Source organism: Notothenia rossii (assembly GCF_949606895.1).
Source record: "Notothenia rossii genome assembly, chromosome: 10".
In the NCBI taxonomy this organism is placed as follows: Eukaryota; Metazoa; Chordata; class Actinopteri; order Perciformes; family Nototheniidae; genus Notothenia; species Notothenia rossii.
Genome location: NC_136908.1, coordinates 35,022,403 through 35,048,090, shown reverse-complemented (window position 1 = coordinate 35,048,090; position 25,688 = coordinate 35,022,403). Strand labels below are relative to the sequence as shown.

The 25,688-nt window shown below is 43.6% G+C and overlaps 2 protein-coding genes across 2 annotated transcripts in view; one reads left to right on the top strand and one right to left on the bottom strand.

Moving 5' to 3' along the window:
- The window catches only part of LOC307022756 (myosin heavy chain, skeletal muscle-like), a gene marked incomplete at its 5' end in the record, with an annotated part of 48,325 nt that overhangs the window by 20,376 nt on the left and 2,261 nt on the right, over positions 1-25,688 (bottom strand). The window contains 5 exon segments of the mRNA XM_079655649.1: positions 5,001-5,197; positions 5,334-5,461; positions 5,948-6,065; positions 9,234-9,479; positions 10,183-10,269. Of these exon segments, the coding sequence (XP_079511775.1) occupies positions 5,001-5,197; positions 5,334-5,461; positions 5,948-6,065; positions 9,234-9,479; positions 10,183-10,269 (776 nt within the window).
- Positions 20,331-21,631, top strand: LOC307022428 (general transcription factor II-I repeat domain-containing protein 2A-like). The gene is made up of 2 exons (XM_079655240.1): positions 20,331-21,469; positions 21,575-21,631. Exon 1 carries the CDS (start codon positions 20,396-20,398, stop codon positions 21,467-21,469), a length of 1,074 nt encoding a protein of 357 aa, XP_079511366.1. The 5' UTR covers positions 20,331-20,395; the 3' UTR covers positions 21,575-21,631.

Genomic DNA, 25,688 nt, shown 5'->3' with positions numbered 1-25,688 from the left:
ATCAACAGCTCCCGGAAACGTAAGTTCTAATATTACACTAGATAGTAAACTAGAATGCTTTTCAGCCATAAACCTTGAACAATTAAATTCAATGATTCTCTCTTCTAAACCATCAATGTGTATCTTAGACCCGATTCCAACTAAGCTGTGAAAATAAGTTTTTCCATTAATTAGTACTTCTTTATTAAATATTATGAATATCTCTTTATTATCAGGCTATGTTCCACAATCATTCAAAGTAGCAGTGATAAGACCGCTTCTTAAAAAGCACAACCTCGATCCAGAGGTTTTAGCCAACTATAGACCTATTTCTAATCTTCCGTTCCTCTCAAATATTCTTGAGAAAGCAGTCGCAAAACAGCTGTGTGATTACTTAAAAAACTATGATTTATTTGAAGCTTTTCAGTCTGGCTTTAGAACACATCATAGCACAGAGACAGCTCTGGTTAAAGTCACAAATGACATTCTAATAGCCTCAGACCAGGGACTTGTTTTGCTCGATCTCAGTGCTGCATTTGATACTATCGACCATGATATCCTATTGCAAAGACTAGAGCACTTAGTTGGCATACAGGGAACTCATTTAGGCTGGTTTAGGTCCTATCTATCTGAACGCTCTCAGTTTGTACGTGTCAACGATGAATCCTCCACGCAAACCAAAGTTAGCCATGGAGTGCCACAGGGCTCAGTGCTCGGACCTATTTTGTTCACATTATATATGCTTCCGTTAGGCAATATTATAAGGAATCATTCTGTAAACTTTCATTGTACTATATTTATCAATCAAGCCTGATGAAATTAATCATCTAAATAAAATTCAAGACTGCCTCAAGGACTTAAAAACATGGATGACCTTACATTTTTTGATGTTAAACACGACCAAAACTGAAGTTATTGTACTTGGCCCGAAGAATCTACGAAACAAATTATCTAAAGATATACTAACTATGGATGGCATTAATTTGAGCTCCAGTGAGACTGTAAGGAATCTTGGTGTTATATTTGATCAGGATTTATCCTTTAACACCCACATAAAATCAATTTCAAGGACCGCCTACTTCCATCTACGTAACATTGCAAAAATCAGGCATATCTTGCCTCAAAACGATGCAGAGAAACTAGTCCATGCATTTGTTACTTCAAGGCTGGATTATTGTAACTCCTTATTATCAGGGTGTACCAAGAAGTCAGTCAAGTCGCTTCAACTGATTCAAAATGCTGCAGCTCGTGTACTAACCAGAGTTAGGAAAAGGGACCACATTACTCCTGTTCTGGCTGCCTTACACTGGCTCCCTATAGAACACAGGATATAATTTAAAATTCTTCTTCTTGCCTACACAGCCCTTAATGGGCAGGCGCCATCTTACCTTAAAGAACTCATTATACCCTACTGTCCTACTAGGGCATTGCGTTCCAAGAATGCAGGGTTGTTGGTTGTTCCTAGAGTCTCTAAAAATATAATGGGGGCCAGACCCTTTTCTTATCAAGCTCCACTTTTGTGGAATCAGCTTCCAGTTTGTGTTCGGGCGGCAGACACCCTATCCGTTTTTAAGAGTGCGCTTAAGACCTTCCTTTTTGATAAAGCTTATAGTTAGGGCTGATTAGATTCAGCCCCTAGTATTGCTGATATAGGCTTAGTTTGTCGGGGGACATCTTACTTCTTCCTTCTCTCTGTCTGTGTACTCTCATGTTCCGATTAACCCAGCTTCCCCAAATTTCTTTCTTTTTGGTGTCTATATACGCCGGGATCCGGAGTCATGGATGATCCTGCGGTCCTGTGTCATGGATCGCGAGACCTGGATCTTGAGTCGTGACTGTGGTCCTCGATCATAATAGGTTATGATGGATATCCTCGTGGATTCATCTTCCTATTATACACACATGCATTTCCAAACATTTGGACTACCTATGTTGCAAATGTATTATCTTTTCAATTTACACACGGCATCTATTGCACGTCTGTCCGTCCTGGGAGAGGGATCCTTCCTCTGTTTCTCTCCCTGAGGTTTCTCCCATTTTTCCCTTTAAACTGTGGGTTTTCTCTGGAAGTTTTTCCTTGTACGATGTGAGGGTCTAAGGACAGAGGGTGTCGTATTGTCATATTCTGTACAAACTGTGAAGTCCACTGAGACAAATGTAACATTTGTGATATTGGGCTATATAAATAAACATTGATTGATTGATTGATTGATCGAATAAATTCGAGCAATATTTACCAAGTTTGAGAGAACTTTACAGAGGAAAAACCCAGCTCTCCAGGGAGAGAACTTACCGGGAGAGAGCATACCAGGGGAAAACCCCCCCTCTCGAGTTTGCTTCCTCTCTGCTAGTGTTTTTATGCTCGAAACAGGACAGAAAAACCTAAAGACACCTCCTCCATACCTACATTTGTGGAAACTGGGCATGGCCTCCAGTGTGCAGGACTTGCAAAATACTATTCTCGGCTATGGCATAAACACATTTTTGCATGATCTGTCCTCAGAGCAGCAGCTGCACACCTTTAGTAAATCTGCCAAAAATGCCACATTATGGACCCAAAAGTACACACAAAGCAAATTCCGACGCTCCTCGCGGTCCTGACATCCTCCACGCGTTGACATTTTACGAAAGCAGCTACCGTTTTTGAACTATAGTTAGAAATGTAAGAGGTTTATTTCTTATTCAGAACAATCTCACATCTCCATGGAAACCTTTGATCTCTGGGCTCACGTACACAGGTGTTTGATAACGTCATCACCATGGTAACCTTTTATCTATGGGCTTACACACACGGGTGTTTCATAACGTTGTCACCTCAAACACACCTCAAACACAAACAAACCGACTGGAGTTTAACCTTTAGCCTATTATTTTCTGTCTGATTTGAGACTTCACATTGACTTCAACACGTTCAACATATTTTATACATTATTGGTGAGGTTTGATTTTAGTTCAAAAGTTCGCAGTTCAAATATTCTGCTGCTTTTCAAAGCCTTTTTACTTTCTTTTCTCTTTCTTAATACACATTCATTCACTACTACGTACATCTGATATGTAACTCCTTCAGCCTATTTTCAGTTACAGAAACCAACCAACTATTAACTTATTCAGCTATTTCAGGACATTGAGGCTATACATTTGGTTGTTTATACCTTTTAAAACATTTTATTTTAAATATTAAGCTTCTTCACTATTTTTCCTACTCTTCCAGTTTAACATTTCACTTTCAAGTTTTCAACAAAGTCATTGCAATGCATTTGAGCTGTAACAATTTTAATTCAAATCATTTCACTTTTCTGCATTTCTCCGCTCGTTCCAACTTAGCGTTCAGCATAAAGCATTCCCACTATCAATTTCTTCAGGAATTGCATTCTCTAGTGGGACTCAGTGCTGCAGTTGGTTACTGTGCTGTTGCTGGGCAGATTGGGGCCACACACCTGAGTGACATCATCTAATCAGAGCAGACACGCCCACAGACAGACTGGTACAAGTACACACAAACACTGGATGTCTATACTACATATGGTCACACGCACAGACATGATATACAGAGATAGACACACACACACACACTGGATGTCTATACTACATATGTTCACAGACAGAAAGACAGACAGGGACACACATACACACAGACAGACACATACACACAAACACTGGATGTCTCTAATACATATGTAAAGACAGACACACATACACAGGATGTCTCTAATACACACACACACACACACACACACACACACACACACACACACACACACACACACACACACACACACACACACACACACACACACACACACACACACACACACACACACACACACACACACACACACACACACACACACACACACACACACACACACACACACACACACACACACACACCAAAGGCCTTTGCCCACCTAACCATTGTTTTTATGGGATAATCTCCCATTTATTGACGTCAGACATCTCATTTTGTTTTTCTACACCTCACACTCCCCAAAACCACACACCCCTTCAAAATAAAAGCCCTATAGATGTAATGCTACTTGAACTCATACTACTACTTACAGGGCCGGTCCTAGACATTTTTGGTGCCCTAGGCGAGATTATGATTTGGTGCCCCCCCTTGAAGCAATACACAATAGAATATATAAAGAATAAATGAAAAATAAATGAAAAATCTCTACAAAAGACCAATACACTACAAAATCAGAAACGTATTGACATGCTGGTTATATACATAAAGAAGGTTTCAAATTTATTAATTATTGTATGAACATATTTTAATTGGGGGATGGACGTCACACCCTCAAGCGAGGTCCGGGGGTATGCCCCCCCAGAAAGATTTGTTTTAATATTTTAAAGTAAAATTCTTCAATCTAGTGCACTTTGAGCAGAATTACAAGAGACTAGATCTAGGGGGTACAACTCTAAACACCCATATGAAAAAGATCGGTTTACATTTTAATAACCAAATAAGTATGTGAACATAACCAATAACCTACCACAGCCAATAACAAAAAAATGTAATTTATTTGTGTTGGTCATTTATATCTTATTTTTCCTAGTTAACTTTTATTTATTCATGTTTTTTTTTTTATATCTCCAGTTTTAAACGATATTTTTGGTTTACTGTCCTATAGTATACATTGGAATGATTTCAAACCTGTTTTTATTTACCCTAATAATTATAAAGGAGTGCCTTGGAAATATTTGTTTCCATAAATTGTGACCAAACCGTTTGAGACCCACTGAGATAACTTAGACTAAAGTGAACTATCTAAACAATTTCTTTTTATTGTTTTATTTTAACATATTTTAATTTCTTGTCAGCTTTAATTCACAGGAATTTCATTAGGATCACTGTAGATGTTTTATCTTGTTCTGTATTTTTTTCAATATTGTTATTATGTTTTCTGTAAAGCACTTTGGGATGATTTGTGCATGAAAGGTGCTATACGAATAAAGTTTATTATTATTATTATTATTATTATTTAAAGAGGCAAATGTGATGGATGACAGTAACGTACTTGGTGTCCTCCAGCTCGTCGGCATTCTGCATGGTGTCCAGCTCGTATTTGCTTCTCCAGTGTGTCACCTCATTGCTGAGTTTGGAGACGTGGCGCTGCAGCTCCTGCTTGCTCTCCTGTTCCTCCTCCAGCTGCTCCTTCAGCACCATGCAGTCCTGCCGCTCAGAGCTCAGACTGCTGCTGAGCGCCTGCTTATACTGCAGCCACAGCAGAGTGCATAGAATACTACTTTATATTTATTATCATATATACAATCACTTTGAGTGATTTTTTACATCTATTTGTTTTCTGGATATTTTATTATTGAGACTTCCATACAAAACACACTCTGACCTTGACTTCCTCCTCCAGTTGTTTCTTCAGTTCCTGGACCTGGGACTGGAGCAGTTTCTTGGAGCGGCACAGCTGGCCGGCCCTGCTCTCTGCCCCTTCCATCCGTCGACTGAAGTCTGCATTATCAGCTGACAGGACACGCAAGGAAACTGATGTTCACACTGTAGCATATAGTAGGCCCTTAGCACTATACAAAGGCCATGATCTGGTGCAATAAGCAATAAAACAAGAATACAATTTGATCTTTTTTGTCCTGTGGTTGTACCATCTGCTTGGTTAGAGCAGTAAAAATAATTTCAGTATAAAGTAGCAAGGACTAATGAAGACAATAACTCATTTTCCAGTAACCTATACTCCTATCTCTGCCTTCTGCACTGCTCTGTGGTGAATAAGTAAAATACTGGTTATTGTTATTCAGTTTGTCAACAAAACAATGTGAGGACCATGCTTGGATGTGTATCCTAAATAAAAGAAATGTTTAAGTCACCAGTATCTATTGAAATTATTTTTGGAAGATTTGAAATGGACTATTTGCTATATCAAATGCAAAAGGTGGAAATCCCCTGGAGCAGACACAAAATAAGCTGTTCTTGAATGTGAGTGAGGAGAAGTACCTGTGTGTCTGTTTCTGGCCACACTGAGCTCCATCTGGGCCCTCTGCAGGTCGTCTGCAGTCCTGCTGGCTTCTGAGAGCTGCTCCTCCAGCTTCTTCATCTGGCTTTCTAAGGACGTCTGCAGCACAACACAAACAAAGTGTCCATCCATCCATCTTCTCCCGCTTTTCCGTGGTCGGGTCGCGGAGGTAGCAGTTCCAGCAGAGAGCCCCAAACTTTATTTTCCCTGGCCACATCAACCAGCTCTGACTGGGGGATCCCAAGGCGCTCCCAGGCCAGCGAAAAGATATAATCCCTCCATCTGGTCCTAGGTCTACCCCTTGGTCTCTTCCCAGCTGGATGTGCCTGGAACACCTCCCTAGGGAGGCACCCAGGTGGCATCCTAACTAGGTGCCCGAACCACCTCAACTGGCTCCTTTCGACGCGAAGGAGGAGCGGTTCAACTCCGAGTCCCTCTACCGGATGACTGGACTTCTAACCTTATCCCTAAGGGAGACACCAGCCACCCTGCGGAGAAAACCCATCTCGACCGCTTGTATCTGCGATCTCGTTCTTTCGGTCATGACCCATCCATAGGTGAGGGTAGGAACGAAAATGGCCCGGTAGACAGAGAGCTTTGCCTTCTGGCTCAGCTCTCTTTTCGTCACAACGGTGCGGTAAAGCGACTGCAGTACCGCTCCCGCTGCTCCGATTCTCCGACCCATCTCACGCTCCTTTGTTCCCTCACTCGAGAACAAGACCCCGAGATACTTGAACTCCTTCACTTGGGGTAAGGACTCATTCCCTACTTGGAGTGGACAGTCCATCAGTTTCCTGCTGAGAACCATGGCCTCAGATTTGGAGGTGCTGATCCTCATCCCCGCCGCTTCACACTCAGTTGCGAACCGATCCAGTGAGTTCTGAAGGTCACAGACCGATGAAGCCATTAGAACCACATCATCTGCAAAAAGCAGTGGTGCAATCCTTAGTCCACCGAACCGCAGACCCCCTCCCCCACGACTACGCCTCGAAATCCGATCCATGTATATTACAAACAGGATTGGTGACAAAGCGCAGCCCTGGCGGAGGCCAACCCTCACCGGAAATGGGTCAGACTTACTGCCGAGGACCCGGACACATCTCTCGCTTTGGGAGTACAGAGATTGGATGGCCCTGAGTAGAGACCCCCTCACCCCATACTCCCGCCGCACCTCCCACAGTAACTCCCTGGGAACTCGGTCTACAAAACACATGTCTACAAAACACATGTAGACCGGATAAGCCTACTCCCAGGCCCCCTCCAGGATCCTTGCGAGAGTAAAAAGCTGATCCGTCGTTCCACGACCAGGACGGAATCCGCATTGTTCCTCCTCAATCTGAGGTTCGACAATCGGCCTCACCCTCCTTTCGAGTACCTTAGAGTAAACTTTCCCGGGGAGGCTGAGTAGTGTGAAGCCTCTGTAATTGGCACACACCCTCTGACCCCCCTTTTTGAAAAGGGGAACGACCACCCCGGTCTGCCACTACTTCGGTACTGTTTCCGACTTCCACGCAACGTTGATTAGACGTGTCAACCATGACGGTCCCTCAACACCCAGAGCCTTCAGCCTTTCTGGGCGGATCTCATTCACCCCCGGGGCTTTGCCACTGTGAAGTTGTTTGACGACCTCAGTGACCTCCCCCCGGGAGATTGGTGTCGATCCCCCGTCATACTCCAGCTCTGCCTCTAACATAGGGGGCGGAGTTGTCGAGTTCAGGAGTTTCTCAAAGTGTTCCTTCCAACGCCCTAACACTCCATCAGCTGAGGTCAACAACGTCCCATCCTTACTGTACACAGCTTGGATGGTTCCCTGCTTCCCCCTCCTGAGGTGTCGGACAGTTTTTCAGAACAACTTTGGTGCCGCCCGAAAGTCCTTTTCCATGTCTTCTCCGAACTTCTCCCACACCCGCTGCTTTGCCTCGGCCACGGCTGAGGCTGCTGCCCTTCGGGCCTGTCGGTACCTTGCAACTGCCTCGGGAGTACCCCGGGATAACAGATCCCTGAAGGCCTCCTTCTTCAGTCGGACGTCTTCCCTGACCACCGGTGTCCACCAGGAGGTTCGAGGGTTACCGCCCCTTGAGGCACCTAAGACCTTGAGACCACAGCTCCCTGCCGCGGCTTCGGAAATAGAGACTTTGAACACCGACCACTCTGGTTCAATGTCCCCAACCTCCACAGGAATGCCCGAAAAGCTCCGCCGGAGGTGTGAGTTGAAGGCCTCCTTAATTTGGGCCTCCTCCAGACGTTCCCAGTTCACCCGAACTACACGTTTGGGCTTACCAGGTCTATCCAGAGGCTTCCCCCGCCACTCGACCCAACTCACCACCAGATGGTGATCAGTTGACAACTCCGCCCCTCTTTTTACCCGAGTGTCCAAAACATACGGCCTCAGGTCCGATGATACGATAACAAAATCGATCATGGACCTTTTGCCTAGGGTGCTCTGGTACCACGTACACCTATGAGCATCCTTATGTTCGAATATGGTGTTTGTTATGGCCAATCCATGACTAGCACAGAAGTCCAGTAACAAACCACCACTCCGGTTCAGACAGGGGGGCCGTTCCTCCCAATCACCCCCCCCAAGTGTCTCCATCATTGCCCACATGTGCGTTGAAGTCTCCCTTCAGGAGCACCATACAGGACTCTTTCCAGGGTCTCCAAGAAGGCTGTATACTCTGAACTGCTGTTTGGTGCATAAGCACACACAACAGTCAGAGTTTTTCCCCCCATAACGCGCAGGAGTAGGGAGGCGACCCTCTCGTCCGTCCACTGGGGTAAACTCCAACAACGAAGCACCCAACCGGGGACTTGTGAGTATCCCCACACCCGCCCGGCGCCTAACACCTTGAGCAACTCCGGAGAAGAATAGAGTCCAACCCCTATCCAGAAGTAAGGTTCCAGAGCCGACGCTGTGCGTAGAAGTGAGCCCAACCAGATCCAACTGGTAACGCTCCACCTCCCGCACAAGCTCCGGCTCCTTCCCCCCCAGAGAGGTGACGTTCCACGTCCCCAAAGCCAGCTTCTGTCGCCCGGGTCTGGTCCGTTGAGACCCTCTGCTTTCACTGCCACCCTTCTGGCAGCGCACCCGACCCCATCGCTGTTTCCCGTAGGTGGTGGGCCCGCGGGACGGAGAAGCGGAGGTGTTGCCCACGTTGCCTTTTCGGGCTGTGCCCGGCCGGGCTCCGTGGCAAGCCCGGCCACAAGCAAAGTGTTCAAATGTAAAAACATGAAAAACTGCAACAATAAAAAAAAAAACTTCCTGACCTTGGCTTTGAGCAGACTGTCCACAGAAGCAGCCAACTCCTCCATTTCCATTCCCATGTTCTGCTTCTCCTTCTCCAGTTTGGCCCTGCTGCGCTGCAGAGCCTCACACTGCTCGCTCAACTTGGCCATGGCCTCACTGTTCCGTTTCCTTAGAGACGCGGTCAGCGCTTCTGATTGGACAGAGGCTTCCTCGCGGTCTCGTCTGAGACGCTGCAGTTCAGCCTCTCGCTTTTTGTTCACCTCCATCTGTAATTAACACACAGGAATGTTGTCAAGGTCTGTATTTTATGATGCAACGTGTGCCAAACTTCTACCCTCCGCAAATGGTATTTTCTGTCCAAAGGCACCCATAACATTGTAGCATGTTGTATTATGTGCTGCATATGTCCTAACGTAAGGAGCTTTTGGAGACATGTGTCCTCCGTTGGTAATGCCCCGCTCCTTCAGGCACAGTTAAACTGGACGTGTCTGCATATAAGTAATATGGAAAGGTCCATGGCTAGCTCACTGGGTCAGTTTAGACACTGTAGTTTAGGTTCATTCTTCAGTTTCAGAGGACCCCAATGTTATGATTTTAAATTGTAATATTATAGCAGCAACAACTATTTGCTATGTACAGATATAGTGGAGGTCAATGCCTAACCATAACCAGTAGAAGTCAGCTTCACATTTGTATTATGACTGTCTCTTTAGGAATTTAAGATGCACGTTTGTTTTTCCTTTGTATTGTTACAGTATGAACTGTATGTGTTGTTTTATTTGACAGTGCCAGAGACAAATGTCAATTGTATTTAAATGTAATGGACATAAAAGTTATCTGAATCTAACGTTCTAACGTTTGGCAAAAAAAGCATATATGAGTGTGTGTGTGTGTGTGTGTGTGTGTGTGTGTGTGTGTGTGTGTGTGTGTGTGTGTGTGTGTGTGTTTCTTTGAATGTATATAGTTGACCTGTGATGTGATGACCCCTCCTGCTTCCTCCAGTTGGTCAGTGAGATCATCCAATTCTCTGGTTAGATCTGCTCTTTGCTTCTCAACCTACCAAAATTAGAGCAGTTAAAAAAAAATGGTATGTACTTGATACTAAATGATCAGAATGACTCCATGATGATTCAACACCCTATTATGTTTCTGTCATGGTATAATGTACAGAATGCATAGCACAATATATCTATATCTACTATATTCTATCTTGAGTAGAAATAATGTGTATTACCTCTCCACTAAAGAGAACGTAATCTTAACAAGTCCTAAAGTGAAAAGGGAGCGAAAACACTGCATGTAAATAAATCAAAAAAACAAGATTTTACGTTGTTTACCTTGAAGACAGTTCACATAAAAAAAGGCAAATACAATAAGGATAGTAAACAAATTAATGAGGTAAGAAAACATTGTTATGCTAAATACATAAAATAATAGATGAGTTCAGAACTCCTCTTGACTGTTAAAGGGGAAAGGCCTACAGTTAATGGATTACATTTATCTTTATGATGACTGAAAGAGCTTTTACATACAGGTCAGCATTACCCATTCCCACACGTGTACGCAGAGGCAGAGGCTGCCATACAAAGGGAAGGAAGACTAATATTCACACACTCTCACACACATACAAGGGTTAAGTGCCCAATAACACATTCACATGGGTCAGGAGATGGAACCACCATCTTTCTGAATAGAGGATGACCACTCCACCTCCACATTAAGTTGCAGCGATGTCCAATCCAAGGGCAGATTTCCTGCCTAGTAGGGCGACAGCGCTGTCTCCTTAGGAGAACAACGGCACAGCCAGCGCAGACTAACGCAGATCTTGAGAGGGCAGCTTTACACTTATAAAATGTCCACCTTGGTCAACTGGAAAACAAACTGTCTGACTGCAGGGGCTCAGGCCAGAGTCCTGCATCGGGTCGGGTACGATGCAGGACCCACTGCTCATGCAGGACCTACTGCCGATGCAGGACCCACTGCTCATATATGCAGGTTCGGGTCGGGTTGCGGATCCTGTGCCGACGGGTCGGGTCGGGTTGCGGAACTAATTGGTAATATGTGCGGGTAGCGTGGCGGGTTCGGTATTGCACGTCGCGGGTGCGGGGCGGGAGCGGGTCTTGAAAATCAGACCCGTGCAAGACTCTGGCTCAGGCTGCTGCAGGAAGCAAAGTTGATGAGAGTGCTGAGACTGAAGGTTATAGTTTGAGCAACAGTGAAATGATTAAATATATTACATTCCTGTAGAACTGAGGAAAACTGCAGAATTAGGTGCTAGTACTGTGTAGGACGGTGACTACATTCAACATCTGTATTTACTGTAAGACAAGGACATGGAGATGACAACGACAGTGCACATTCTGTAACCAGCAGACAGTCAGTATACCCGGAACATACACAGCAACAACAGAGTCTTACAACACCCTCAGTGAACAAGGGCGGAAACGACCAACAACAAACTGGGACAGGGCCCATAGCTGAAAGACTCAGGAGCACCGCACATAGCGTCATGCCATTGATAGCAGCTGGAAAAGGAGGATTTCAATACCAATCATGGACTCACAGGGACATGGAAGCATTTGTGGGAAAACTACCTCCACTCACGAAAGGAGGTCAGAAGTGGGTGAATGATCTGGAGAGATACACAGCCCAGCCCTAACGTAAGTTCTAATATTACACTAGATAGTAAACTAGAATGCTTTTCAGCCATAAACCTTGAACAATTAAATTCAATGATTCTCTCTTCTAAACCATCAACGTGTATCTTAGACCCGATTCCAACTAAGCTGTTAAAAGAAGTTTTTCCATTAATTAGCACTTCTTTATTAAATATTATGAATATGTCTTTATTATCAGGCTATGTTCCACAATCATTCAAAGTAGCAGTGATAAAACCGCTTCTTAAAAAGCACAACCTCGATCCAGAGGTTTTAGCCAACTATAGACCTATTTCTAATCTTCCGTTCCTCTCAAAAATTCTTGAGAAAGCAGTCGCAAAACAGCTGTGTGATTACTTAAAAAACTATGATTTATTTGAAGATTTTCAGTCTGGCTTTAGAACACAACATAGCACAGAGACAGCTCTGGTTAAAGTCACAAATGACATTCTAATAGCCTCTGACAAGGGACTTGTCTCTATTCTTGTCTTGCTCGATCTTAGTGCTGCATTTGATACTATCGACCATGATATCCTATTGCAAAGACTAGAGCACTTAGTTGGCATACAGGGAACTGCTTTAGGCTGGTTTAGGTCCTATCTATCTGAACGCTCTCAGTTTGTACGTGTCAACGATGAATCTTCCATGCAAACCAAAGTTAGCCATGGAGTGCCACAGGGCTCAGTGCTTGGACCTATTTTGTTCACCCTATATATGCTTCCGTTAGGCAATATTATAAGGAATCATTCTGTAAACTTTCATTGTTATGCGGATGATACTCAACTATATTTATCAATCAAGCCCGATGAAATTAATCATCTAAATAAAATTCAAGACTGCCTCAAGGACTTAAAAACGTGGATGACCTTACATTTTTTGATGTTAAACACGACCAAAACTGAAGTTATTGTACTTGGCCTGAAGAATCTACGAAACAAATTATCTAAAGATATATTAACTATGGATGGCATTAATTTGGCCTCCAGTGAGACTGTAAGGAATCTTGGTGTTATATTTGATCAGGATTTATCCTTTAACACCCACATAAAATCAATTTCAAGGACCGCCTACTTCCATCTACGTAACATTGCAAAAATCAGGCATATCTTGCCTCAAAACGATGCAGAGAAACTAGTCCATGCATTTGTTACTTCAAGGCTGGATTATTGTAACTCCTTATTATCAGGGTGTACCAAGAAGTCAGTCAAGTCGCTTCAGCTGATTCAAAATGCTGCAGCTCGTGTAGTCACCAGAGTTAGGAAAAGGGACCACATTACTCCTGTTCTGGCTGCCTTACACTGGCTGGCTATAGAACACAGGATAGAATTTAAAATTCTTCTTCTCGCCTACAAAGCCCTTAATGGGCAGGCGCCATCTTACCTTAAAGAACTCATTATACCCTATTGTCCTACTAGGGCATTGCGTTCCAAGAATGCAGGGTTGTTGGTTGTTCCTAGAGTCTCTAAAAGTACAATGGGAGCCAGAGCCTTTTCTTATCAAGCTCCACTTTTGTGGAATCAGCTTCCAGTTTGTGTTCGGACGGCAGACACCCTATCCGTTTTTAAGAGTGCGCTTAAGACCTTCCTTTTTGATAAAGCTTATAGTTAGGGCTGATTAGATTCAGCCCCTAGTTTTGCTGATATAGGCTTAGTTTGTCGGGGGACATCTTACTTCTTCCTTCTCTCTGTCTATACCTGTGTACTCTCATGTTCCGATTAACCCAGCTTCCCCAAATGTCTTTCTTTTTGGTGTCTATATACGCCGGGATCCGGAGTCATGGATGATCCTGCGGTCCTGTGTCATGGATTGCGAGTCCTGGATTGCGAGTCGTGGCTGTGGTCCTGGATCATAAGTCCTGGATGGATATACTCGTGGATTCATCTTCCTATTATACACACATGCATTTCCAAACATTTGGACTACCTATGTTGCAAATGTATTATCTTTTCAATTTACACACGGCATCTATTGCACGTCTGTCCGTCCTGGGAGAGGGATCCCTCCTCTGTAGCTCTCCCTGAGGTTTCTCCCATTTTTCCCTTTAAACTGTGGGTTTTCTCTGGAAGTTTTTCCTTGTACGATGTGAGGGTCTAAGGACAGAGGGTGTCGTATTGTCATACTGATATTCTGTACAAACTGTGAAGTCCACTGAGACAAATGTAACATTTGTGATATTGGGCTATATAAATAAACATTGATTGATTGATTGAAGATAACCTGTGCTTGGGAGACATGAGGGCCCTGCTTGGACGGATTGAAGGACGACTAGAGGCAAGAGCAGTAGATTCCGAGGCCAATTGCATGCACGACCCAGATGACACTTCATTCAACAATATCAGGTTGAGCTATTGGGCTGCTATTCGTCACATCTACCCGACAACACGCAGTTTACATGCCCTCACCAGCTTGAGGAAGGAGCCGGGGGAAGACATGCATGCCTTCTTGAAGAGATGTGAAGGAGTGTGGGAGGACAGCACGGGAGAACGACATGATCTTTCTCCATCTGTTGAAATGTTGTGGGAGAACTCTGTCATTAAAGCCCTTCCCCTAGCAGTGCAGGCCCGTCTGTAAGAAGTGGTGGGATTGGACACTAAACCCGCTGAAGAATGGAGACAACATCTCATTCACCAAGATATCAGATACCAGGCAACAAAGACGGGAATTGATGAAGACGACAAAATCCTAGCTAGGAGACTCTTGAAGATACAAATAGCTGAGAGAGATACCGAAGCTAATAAAAACAAGAAAGTGGCAAGGCAAATGGCAGCTACAATAGAGGCCATACTAACTGAGACCGTAGTGCAGACACCGCCAACAGTTCAAGCTCAGGAAGTGCCAGACAATCAGATACAGAATCAACAAAGAGGAGGAGGTTTCCGAGGAAAAGGAAGAGGCAGAGGAAGAGGTGTCCAGAATGGTGGTTGCTTCAGATTTGGACAGATGTCACATTGGTCCAATGAATGTCCGCTAAACCAATAACAGCAACCACAAGCACCACAATACTTTCCTACACCATTTCAGCAGCCTCAGACACAACAGTATTATCCCCAATTTCAGACACAACAAACCCCTGTGTATGTCCCCACCCAATCACAGCCACCAGCACCCGTGTACACACCCGTACAATATCAGCACCGGGGAGGACACAACCAAGAGGAACAGGATTTCCAAACATGAACCAAATACCACCGACAGCTTGGTATCAACCACAACAATGAGGAAGCTCAGAGGGCCAGACCACCAGGTGATGCATCTTCAGCCCAGAAGGGTATTTTGAAATCCAGCTACATTGATCCACATCTGTCACCACAGGAGGGAGAGGTTGAAAGTTATTTAAGAGATAATAAGTAGCATATTGCATTTACATATAAAGCATCCACAGATTAGTAGTTGAAGATTAAAACATAGTAGAACATTTAGCAGACTATTTTTGTAAGTATGAGAAGGAAAAAACATTACGAATGATGTTGTTCCCCCACACAGAAAACTATTGTGTCCACACAGCGAGTGAGGTCAAGACGACGGGTTTCCAAGATGAAGAGGAAAAACCTATTACTCGCCCAATACGGAGGGTCCTTACCAAATCCTCCTGTTTACACCGACTGCAGCTCAAGGGGCGACGATACACCTGACGTGAAGCTGTTGAGACCTGAAAACAGAAACTCGATTCTGCTGTGGTGAAGTCTGGCTACGAAGGGAGGTGTCCGATAGGGTCGCTTGTCTCAAACCAGTAAAGAAGTCAACAAGAACCCAGCTGAACTAGAGAGTGACTGTTAGCGGTAGAACAGTGACGGAGCGGCAGAGACTGGCACAACATTTTCCAGCCAGTACATAGATAGACCCCGTCAGAAGACCGGGGCTGTGTTTAAAGGGGAACTTCATTTATTGTTCGTGGAAGTGTAGTTTTTTTAGTCAAACAATTATGTGATTTATGGAGTCAGATTACATATTTCTCATAAACACAATTTATAATCGGTCTGAAGTATCTGTTTTAAGGCATGAGCTGCAAACTAAATAACATAACACCGATAGAGAGCTTGGATGAAGAAGTTGTAGGGTTTTTACAACAGTTTCAAGAATCAGTTTTTATTTATTTATTCTTGAGTGACTTTACTGATTTATGATGTAGTAGTGCATAAGGCAATATCTCATTTTGAGTAAGGGGCACCAGCCCTTCATGTTCTCCTGCATGTAACCCTCTGTGAGAATAGTTTGTATTTTCCCTCTAGTTTAGAGAAATATTATTTTATCATATGTTTGTTCAACCAATCCTCTAATCCTAGAGCCAATTAAGACGCATTAGCAAAACCAGGGGTATTGTTTTTCGCAGCAACAATGATGCATAATACCATGACAAAAGCCATTATTGAACAAGTAAACTATTTTTTGTGCTAATGGCAGATCTTTAGTGAATATGCATTTATACCATCAGAAAACCATACATCATACGATATTTTTGTACGCCTTATGGGTACACGGAGAAGTTATATTTATTTAATACAACGTTATGGGTTTTCCATGTTCTGTTCATAATAGGGTAATCATTGCAATATTAATTGAGCATGTTATGCTCAAAGGAGGGAGTGTCATGATTATACAGATATATCGATTTAAGTGACGTAGTAGTTAATACATAATAACGTAGTTAACAATAGGTCTCATAACGACAAAAGGTATGCCAAAGCTTGGGCCTCCTCCAATAAGGGAGTGGTCCAGTTTTGGATATTAGACAAATAGAAGTGGATGAATATGTCAGAACTCTGTAACTGTTTTGTCTACACAGGCTAGGAAAGATACAGAGATACCAGACGAGACACCAGAAGAGACTCCTGTTCGGCCAGGTGATTGGGTGAGGGTGAAAGTTCACAAAAGACAGTGGGCTCATCCCCGGTGGACGGAAGCGTGAAAAGTTGTAACAAACTTCACACACGCTCCGGTTTAAGGGTAAAGAAAAAGGAGCAAATTGACACCACCTCACACATTGTCACCCTTCACTGGCAACTTCCAGAACATTATTGGGAGTTAGGACTGATTTGGCAGAGCTGGAACAAAACAATAAATAGAAATAAGATTAAGATAGAAACAGCTCAAAAGACAAATTGTCTTTTTATAGATTGTGCACTGAAGTGGAAACCTATTTTTTGTTTTGCACCTGAAAAAGAGTCCAACATTTTGTTTATATTTTTGTATACGTTATTTTTGTACTCATCATTTATATTCTGTAACTGACAAAACCATGGATAAAATAGAGATTATGTCAAGAACAAAGCCAAAGCCATTGTGGGGTCCCCTAGGGATAAGAGCCAGAATAGCAATGTTGATTGTGTTCATTACACTTGGCACCTTTCTGGTTGGATGGGGAGTACAATATCATGTAAGACATGGATCAATTAGTTCACTCATAGAGAATGCCCACATCACTAACAAGACTCCAGCTGTGTTTCAAAGACTTTCACTTATCCCCAGAGCCAAAAGATCAGCTGAGCAACAAGAGGAGGAGTTAGAAATACTCGTTCCCAAAGGTGAGGCGGTTATAATCAAGATGATTCACCGCCCCTATATGCAGTTCTTGTATCAAATGATGAGATGGGTTTAAGTGATCGGGATATGTAAGTGATGGGGATTAACAGATTAGGGGAATCTCCAAATACACTGGATCCATGTTGTAGTCTGTATCAGAAACACCCCCTGTTAAGACTATGAACAACCGACTGGTGACCGATCTGAGCACAATTATTGAAAATTATTACAGTAGAAACAGGCTACTAACCCACGAGGACAACCGTACCTACAAACTCTATGAACAAAATTCCCCAGCAGATTGTGGCGACATTGCACAGATATGTCCAGTCACAAAAGTTTCTTATGTTCTAAATAACAGTGAGATTTAAAATGATGGAGAAGATATGGGGACGTTCTTTTATAGTGTGTGAAATATGTGGTGCTTGAAACATGTAGATATTTCAATTTATAGAAGAAAATGGTTTCCTGAAAGAGTTAATTGGAGTAAACATGTTACGGTGGGTGAAAGCAATGTTTTGGGATATGGTAAAAAATGTGAGGAGAGATTATTTGTGTTTAGATGGCATTTAACATCTAAGACAGATAGTATGTTTAGGAAAATAGAGTGGAAAAGATTGGATTATTTTACCTCAGTGTGTTAGAATTTTCTATAGGTAATGCGTCCCAAGATCTCTCTCTCTCTCTCTCTGCCTGTCAGACCGCTACGACCCCATCTTCCAAGCAGACAAATTACCTGTCGTGTCTAAGAAACTTATTGTGAAAGTTTATTCTTTATGTTAGTTTTGTCATGTCCCTTTGTCCTGTGCTTTATGTTTATTTCGTTAAGTAATTCTCCCTCTCGTTTCAGGCCTCCACGTCCCTATCTGTCTCCTGCGTCCGCGATTGTTTTCCCCGCCCTGATTGTTTCCACCTGTTCCCCTTACCCTGTGTATATATTGTGCTAGCTCCCTCCTGTCTATTGCCAGTTTGTTTCCTCATTCAGGACTAACGTACAAGCCTACTCCACGGACATCTCACGTACCTTTAAGCTCCTGATCTTAGTTCTTGTTTTTCCTCAAAAGAGTGTTATTGTTTTTCCTGTTTTGTTACTGTGTCTATTCCAGTAAAGTCTTTACTTTGAACACTATCTGAGTCTGAGTCGTGCATTTGAGTTCATGCCTCAGAGTTCACTCCTTGACATTACCTCACCACAGGAGACTCCTCCTTCTCCATCGAATAGACAGAGAACCGGAGCTGAACCAACAACGACGAGACTGCATCCAGAAACATCTCCACCTGAGGCATCCAGAACCAAATCAGCATGCAGACATAAAGAGGCATACTGTCATCGATCTCTCAGACAGGACATGAAGTTCCAAGCTGAGCCGCGAGATTTGGCACAAGAGCAGAGTGTGGGACATGAGAGCGGAATACGCCCTCCATGCAACAGCGAAGAGACTGTAAAGGAGGAGATGAAATGCAAAGCAGTTGGGCCACTGAAAAGAGGTACAGCGGAAGGATTCAAGAGCGGATGGACTGAGGAGAAGACCGGACCAGAGGAGAAGACAGGACGGAGGAGTTGGCATGGTCCAGCAGAACGTGAGGGGGTCGTGGCTTGACAACCAGAGGGGGAGAAAAGGAAAACGGGAGTGAGTGAATTTACACATAAACACACTTATTCACAAACGAGAAGAAAGGACCACATTTAAAGAACTCAAATTGACTTGAAAATACGTAAAGAAAAATATTTATTAGCCATGAATTAATCAATTGGTAGATTTAGAAAGTAATAAAGAGGAAACTATTAAAGTAAAATGAGAAAATAATCCTAAAAACACACTGAGGGTAGAACATATCATTCAATCTTTTCATAATATAAACAAATTATTCTTTAAGAGATTCTTATTCATGTGCGAATTTGGGGAAGATTTGATTTGTTACAATATTGATCTACAGCTTAAAGGGATAGTTCTACAGTTTAAAGCAGGTGTCTCAGACTCCAGGCCCGACACAGTTTCTCATGGCCCCTTTGTTGATATCATGTAATAGTGTTAATCTGGCCCGCGCGTTGACGTTTGCGCTTTATATTTCAATTTTATTTTTCCCACTGCTGCTGCTGCTGCTGGCAGGGAACTGCTGCGCGGAGTTCCCTCGCCCCTCCCCCCTCCGAGGGAACTCCGCCACACGTCAATCAAATGCGCGCAGCGGAATCAATCCAGAGTGATCCAAAGTGACACAGAGTGGAAGCAAAATATATCGCCATGTCTTCACCAAAACTTTCAGGGAAAAGAAAAATCGGTGATGACCACAGAACATTTCAGGAGAAGTGGGAGACTGAATATTTTTTTGTTGAGTACAGGGGAAACGCAACGTGCCTTATATGCACAGAGAAAATCGCTGTATACAAGGAGTATAACGTCAAACGTCACTACTCAACTAAACATGCAGAGTATGCAAAATACCTGGGAGATGAGAGAGAGAAAAAAGTCACAGAGCTAAAAAAAATTCTATGGAAGCAACAAAATCTCTTCAAGAAAGGAAGCAATGAGGCTGATTTAGCAGTCGAAGCTAGCTATGTGGTGAGTGAGATGATTGCTAGAGCGGGAAAGCTGTTTACGGAAGGCGAGTTTGTAAAAAAATGCATGTTGCAGGCTGCAAGTATAGTCTGTCCGGAAAAGAAGGGTCAGTTCAACAACATCAGCCTGTCAGCTAACACAGTGGCAGAGCGCATTTCTGACTTATCAAGTGACATATATGATCAGCTGTGCGACAAAGCCAAACTTTTCCGTGCATACTCTGTGGCTCTTGATGAGAGCACAGACATCACTGACACCGCTCAGCTCGCGATGTATGTCCGTGGTGTTGATGACAATTTTGAAGTGACAGAGGAGTTGCTTGCAGTGAAACCAATGCATGACCAGACCACCGCTCAGGAGATATTTCAGCATCTGTGTGATGCCATTGCGGATATCGGTCTGCCATGGAAGAGGTTTGTTGGAATTACGACGGACGGAGCGCCATCAATGACAGGGAGAAAAAACGGGCTGGTGGCACTTGTTCAAAGAAAACTGGAGGAGGAGGGTGTGGAGGAGGCTATTGCTCTGCACTGCATTATCCATCAGCAGGCCCTTTGCAGCAAATGCTTGAAGTTTGACAATGTGATGTCTGTCGTTGTGAAATGCATCAACCATATCAGATCCAGGGGCTTAAAGCACCGCCAGTTCCGTGCTTTTTTGGAGGAAATTGAGTCAGAATATGAGGATGTGCTCTACTTCACAGAGGTACGTTGGCTCAGCAGGGGAAACGTCCTGAAGAGGTTTTTTGAGTTGAGAACAGAACTGAAAGTATTCATGCTGGAGAAGGGTGGGATGGCTGTTCCCGAGCTGAGTGATCCCAAATGGCTCATGGACTTAGCTTTTCTTGTTGACATCACGCAGGAGCTGAATGCTCTGAATAAGAAGTTGCAGGGCCAGGGCCAGCTTGTTAGTGTAGCATATGACAATGTCAGAGAATTCTCTACAAAACTGATGTTATGGAAAACCCAGCTCCCTCAGAAAAACCTCTGCCATTTCCCAGCATGCAAGGCTCTCATGGACAGGTGCACAGCATTCAGTGGTGAGAAGTATATTGATGCCATTGTGAAGCTACAGGAGGAATTCGATCAGCGGTTTGCAGACTTCAAGACACACAGAGCCACTTTCCAAATGTTTGCAGACCCCTTCTCCTTTGATGTGGAAAATGCCCCTGGTGTGCTTCAAATGGAGCTCATCGACCTGCAGTGCAATTCTGAGCTCAAAGCCAAGTTCAGGGAAGTGAATGGGAAAGCAGACAAGCTTGGACAGTTCATGAGAGAATTGCCCCCCTCCTTCCCTGAGATTTCCAGGATGTTCAAGCGGACCATGTGCCTTTTTGGGAGCACATATATGTGTGAACAGCTCTTCTCCACCATGAACTTCAATAAGTCAAAGTGCAGGTCCAGACTTACTGATGCACATCTTCAAGCCATACTGAGGGTTTCAACTGCTTCCTCCCTCAAACCAAATGTGGCTCAGCTGTGTGAGAGGAAGCGCTGCCAGGTCTCTACCAGCAAGGAGTAGGTAAGAAAGACATAGTTATGTTGTGAAGAACAGTTCATGTTAAGAAGATGTTGAAGAACTGTTAATGTTGTATCTTTTAATAAATGTTTTGCGGAATACTTGAAGCGGCCCAGACTTGCCCAGACTCTACGTCCAGCGGCCCCCAGGTAAATTGAGTCTGAGACCCCTGGTTTAAAGGGATAGTTTTACAGTTTAAAGGGATAGTTTTAGTAACCACTCTATAAGAGCAGACACATCTTTATTTGTATGGAAAATGTTAAAGGTAGCGCTAGTACCAAGCCAAATATAGTATTCCAAATCTAAAATATTGATTTCTCTTTTGTAGCATAGTTATTACCACAGGAGAACTGTTAAAGGTGGAAATAACATTTGTTTGTCGTCCAAGATGTAGAGTTTTAAAAAATAAACTGGGCAAAGAGCGATTGCAAATTTTAATTTAGAAAAAAGCAATATAATTGGGAGTAATACATGCGGGGCCTTGGATCACTCATTGTAATGGTGCATATTCTTGACAACCAATATCGTTTAGGGAGAAGGGGTCGCTCGACCCACCCTGCAGATGTTTTAAATCTTACTTGCCGCTTCACAGGGAGCGCACGGCACCAGACTATGAGTTTTAAAAGACAAGTGCCACCACCTCCTAATGGTTATCCATTTAATCAGTGATGATCTGAAATTTAGAGATGTTATTTAAAGGACAAACATACCTGCCACAAGTGAAAATTCCTAAATTGAACCACAAACCATGAATGAAATGACTTCTGTTTTTAAAATCCTTGATAAAGGAGGGAGAAATTATCACATGCTCGGGCACCCAAGGTTCCACACACTGTTAAAGGGGTTAGCATAGTTATTTAAGTAGACCAGAATTGAAGATACATTATTATAATGAGTTATTGATATTCCACCGGTTTTCACACCATTTCAGGGACTGCATCACAGCATTAGAACAGACCACCCAAAGGTAGTGAAGTAGGAACTTTTAAGTGATGAAATTCCACAACTGTTGTAACTGACCAAATTCTTCTCCCAGAAATAACTATGTCCAAAGTGCCGTATCCCAGAGTAGATGTTTGGTGGTATCGTGGAACTAAAACCTTGTACTCAGTCTTGCCACAGGATTGGACTGGGACCTGTGCACTAGCACATCCGGTGATGTTTTTATGTAGTTAATCAACATGGCGAAACACCCCAAAGCCAGTAGGGCTAAGAGACCAGTCCCAGGGGGAGTTTAGGCTCCACAGTGTACAAGGATAGCATAGGGGTGCCCAGGGGAGGGCTAGATGTTGTAGTTGCATTCCATGTCCTAACGTACCGATTGATAACGACGGCCTCTTCTAGAGAACATATTACTTTCATACCTTAAATGGTATGAAAGGAGGGAGGGTACATTTCTCATGAGGAAACAGTTACAAATGCTAGCAGAATAAGATAACCCACCCCCATAAACAGACATGGATGTAGATGATGAGATTGTCCAAAGGATGTGATACTGTTAATGATGAAATCATTAGAATGAAGAACCAGCTACTAGGTAGTAGTATTACTTTGTGCTATTCTAAAATAGTTTGTTTCTTTTACACTTTGTAAAAACAAGTGCCTTAACACTGAATGTAGTATGAAACAATTTCAGTGAAAGGAGGGAGTAAGACATTTTCTGATAAAAAAACTAATTTTCGCTATTTTGAAGAGTTTTATTGAATGTTAACACTAGAACTTATGCACAAAGAAAAACTTTTATGTTGAAGACCAACCAAAGTATCTTTTGTATTTTTGATAACGGTTATTGAACCATTCCATTTTGATTGTATGTTTTTTATATGAGTTACTTTATGTACTATGCAAATTTCAGATGAAGAACTCATTGATTTCAGTATTATTTACATACCCTAAAAGGGTCTGTAAGGAGGGATTGTAAGAAATTAAAATCAATATTTAATGATAAAACATACAGTAATTTTATAACGGTTTTATTGTGAAAATATTTCCGGTTAGCTTTCGCCTGTGGTTAAAGTTTATTTTGAACTTGAAATTCCGGAAGGGATCTCCGAAATACCAACAGTAGCTTGACTTCAGGTTTTACGGAAAACACGATTACAGCCGTTAAAATGTATTAAATAAAAAGTAATGAAAGAGATAAGGAGGAGAAAAGGCGTGGAAGTAAGCAATGAATGTAAATGTCGAAATCCTCTGTTATTTGCGATATCGGACATTGGTGAAAGGAGGGCGGAAGATTACGTCACAGCCCCAGAGAGGAGGAGCAAAGGGGGATGCAGGCAGGCGGGAAGAACGAATGTGTGTCGGGCACTTCTCCACGGCCGCCACTGCGAGAGGAAGCTGCAGCCTTTCTCTCCTCACTACCTTCTGTCTGATTCATTACCGTGCCATTTTAATTAAAGTACCCATTTGAACCTTATGCCAGAGACTCCATTGGTCTCATTTATCCTAAGCTTCTCTCCTGGACGCGAGAATAACGAATACCCTAATAGTACACAGCACGCCGGCCTGGCTCTCTCTCTGCAGGCGTCTTGCCTCTCGGGACCATGTGACGATTCCGCCCCCTCCATGCAGGCTTCGGCGGAGGCTAACAACATTTCCCTGTTGGCTTTTTCTCTCCTAAAGCTGGCGGCTCAGTCCACCGCCATGTCTCTGGAGGAGGCATCGAAGATCAGCAAGGTGGCCAGCGCTTCACTCACCCGACGCGCATCAATCGCTTCTCTTGGGTGACGCAGGTCCACAGGTAGCAGAAATCCATCCTTGAAGCTGGGGGGGGGGGGGCTGTGGCCGGTTCAAATGTCTCTCCACATTAACACGCTGGAACTGCTCATTGTGTGGAAAGTAATCCAGCATTGTGTCCGGCTGCTGCAGAATCAACATGTGCTGATTCACACAGACAACAAGGCGACGGCAGCCTAAATAAATAGCCAGGGAGGTGAGTGCTCAGCGCAGCTTCTGAACACAGCCAGACGGCTGCTGGGGGCACACACACACTTACTGTCCTTCAGAACGGTATATATTCCTGGTAAATTGAATAAAGGGGTAGACATTATGTCCAGAGGAGGTCCTCGCCAGGAGGACTGGAGCTTCCATCCCGAACTGGTCTCCTAGGTTTGGAGCAAGTTCGGCAGAGTGGAGGTGGACCTGTTCGCCGCACGCAGGGAACGGGAAGTGGGCCCTCTGGTTCTCCTTCAGAGCGTGGGACAAATGGCCCAATGTGTTTTTATACTCTTTTCCACCAGTCCAGCTGATTCCACGGTTCCTGGACTAAGTGCAGGAGGAGCTGCTGTCAGCGATCCCGATAGCCCCGGAGCCCCGTCATGGTTTCTGCCTACGCCCGCTGCTGTCAGGTAGACCCTCAGGAACTCCCGGCAGAGGGAGGGATAAGGAATTACCCGGTGATAGGCCAGCACTAGTCTTTAAAACTAGTTAGTTTTAAAGACCCCCATAAAGCTCAGATTATAACTCGAACCCTGCTCACTACTGTGTTAGGTAAGCCATGTCTGGCAAAGATGGATTTTGAATGTGTTATGACACACATTGATGATGAGTTTGACAGTAGTGCCATTTCAGGAAAGTTTGTGTGAATAGTCTTTACCTTTGAGATTAAAATCCATTCCGACATTATGCCATGGTGCTGTTGGCACATAAGTCACCATCATGGGTTTGTTTCTGTGTGTCTGGCATCTGTCACATGTACAAATCAGTCTCTCAATATCTTTATTAATTCCAGGCCAGAAAACACTGTCTTTCACCCGTCTTTTGCATTTTTCCACACCCAGATGACCTTCATGGATTCTTTGTAGTACTTCCTGTCTCAATGCGCGTGGAACGACAATCCTGTGTTGTTTCAGTAATAGTGCATCAACGACACTCAGTTCACCTCTAAAATTGTAGAAGAGCGGACAGGAACCTACAAGCCATCCATTTTGCATATGTGCAATGACACACTGCAGCTCTGTGTCTTTTGCTATTTCTTCAGCTATCTGTCTGGACTTTGTGTCTGATACAGGAAGAGCAGCAGACACAATTTTCACATGACTTTGCACATCCTCTTCACTTGTACTCACATTATCCACTGTTGGTGCTTTCCATATGTGTAGATAAGCTCAAAGTCATATCTCTGCATCTTCAAGGGAATGCTTAGAGAGGCTTGGCCTTCTCTCAAGATGTTGTGCGTACTATTCAGGGTGCGAGGGCTGCGTCTACCAGAGCGTCTTAC

What these genes read in the sequence shown, in the direction of transcription:
- LOC307022428 (XM_079655240.1), top strand. Translation starts at nt 20,396, where the DNA reads ATGACAGGGAGAAAAAACGGGCTGGTGGCACTTGTTCAAAGAAAACTG.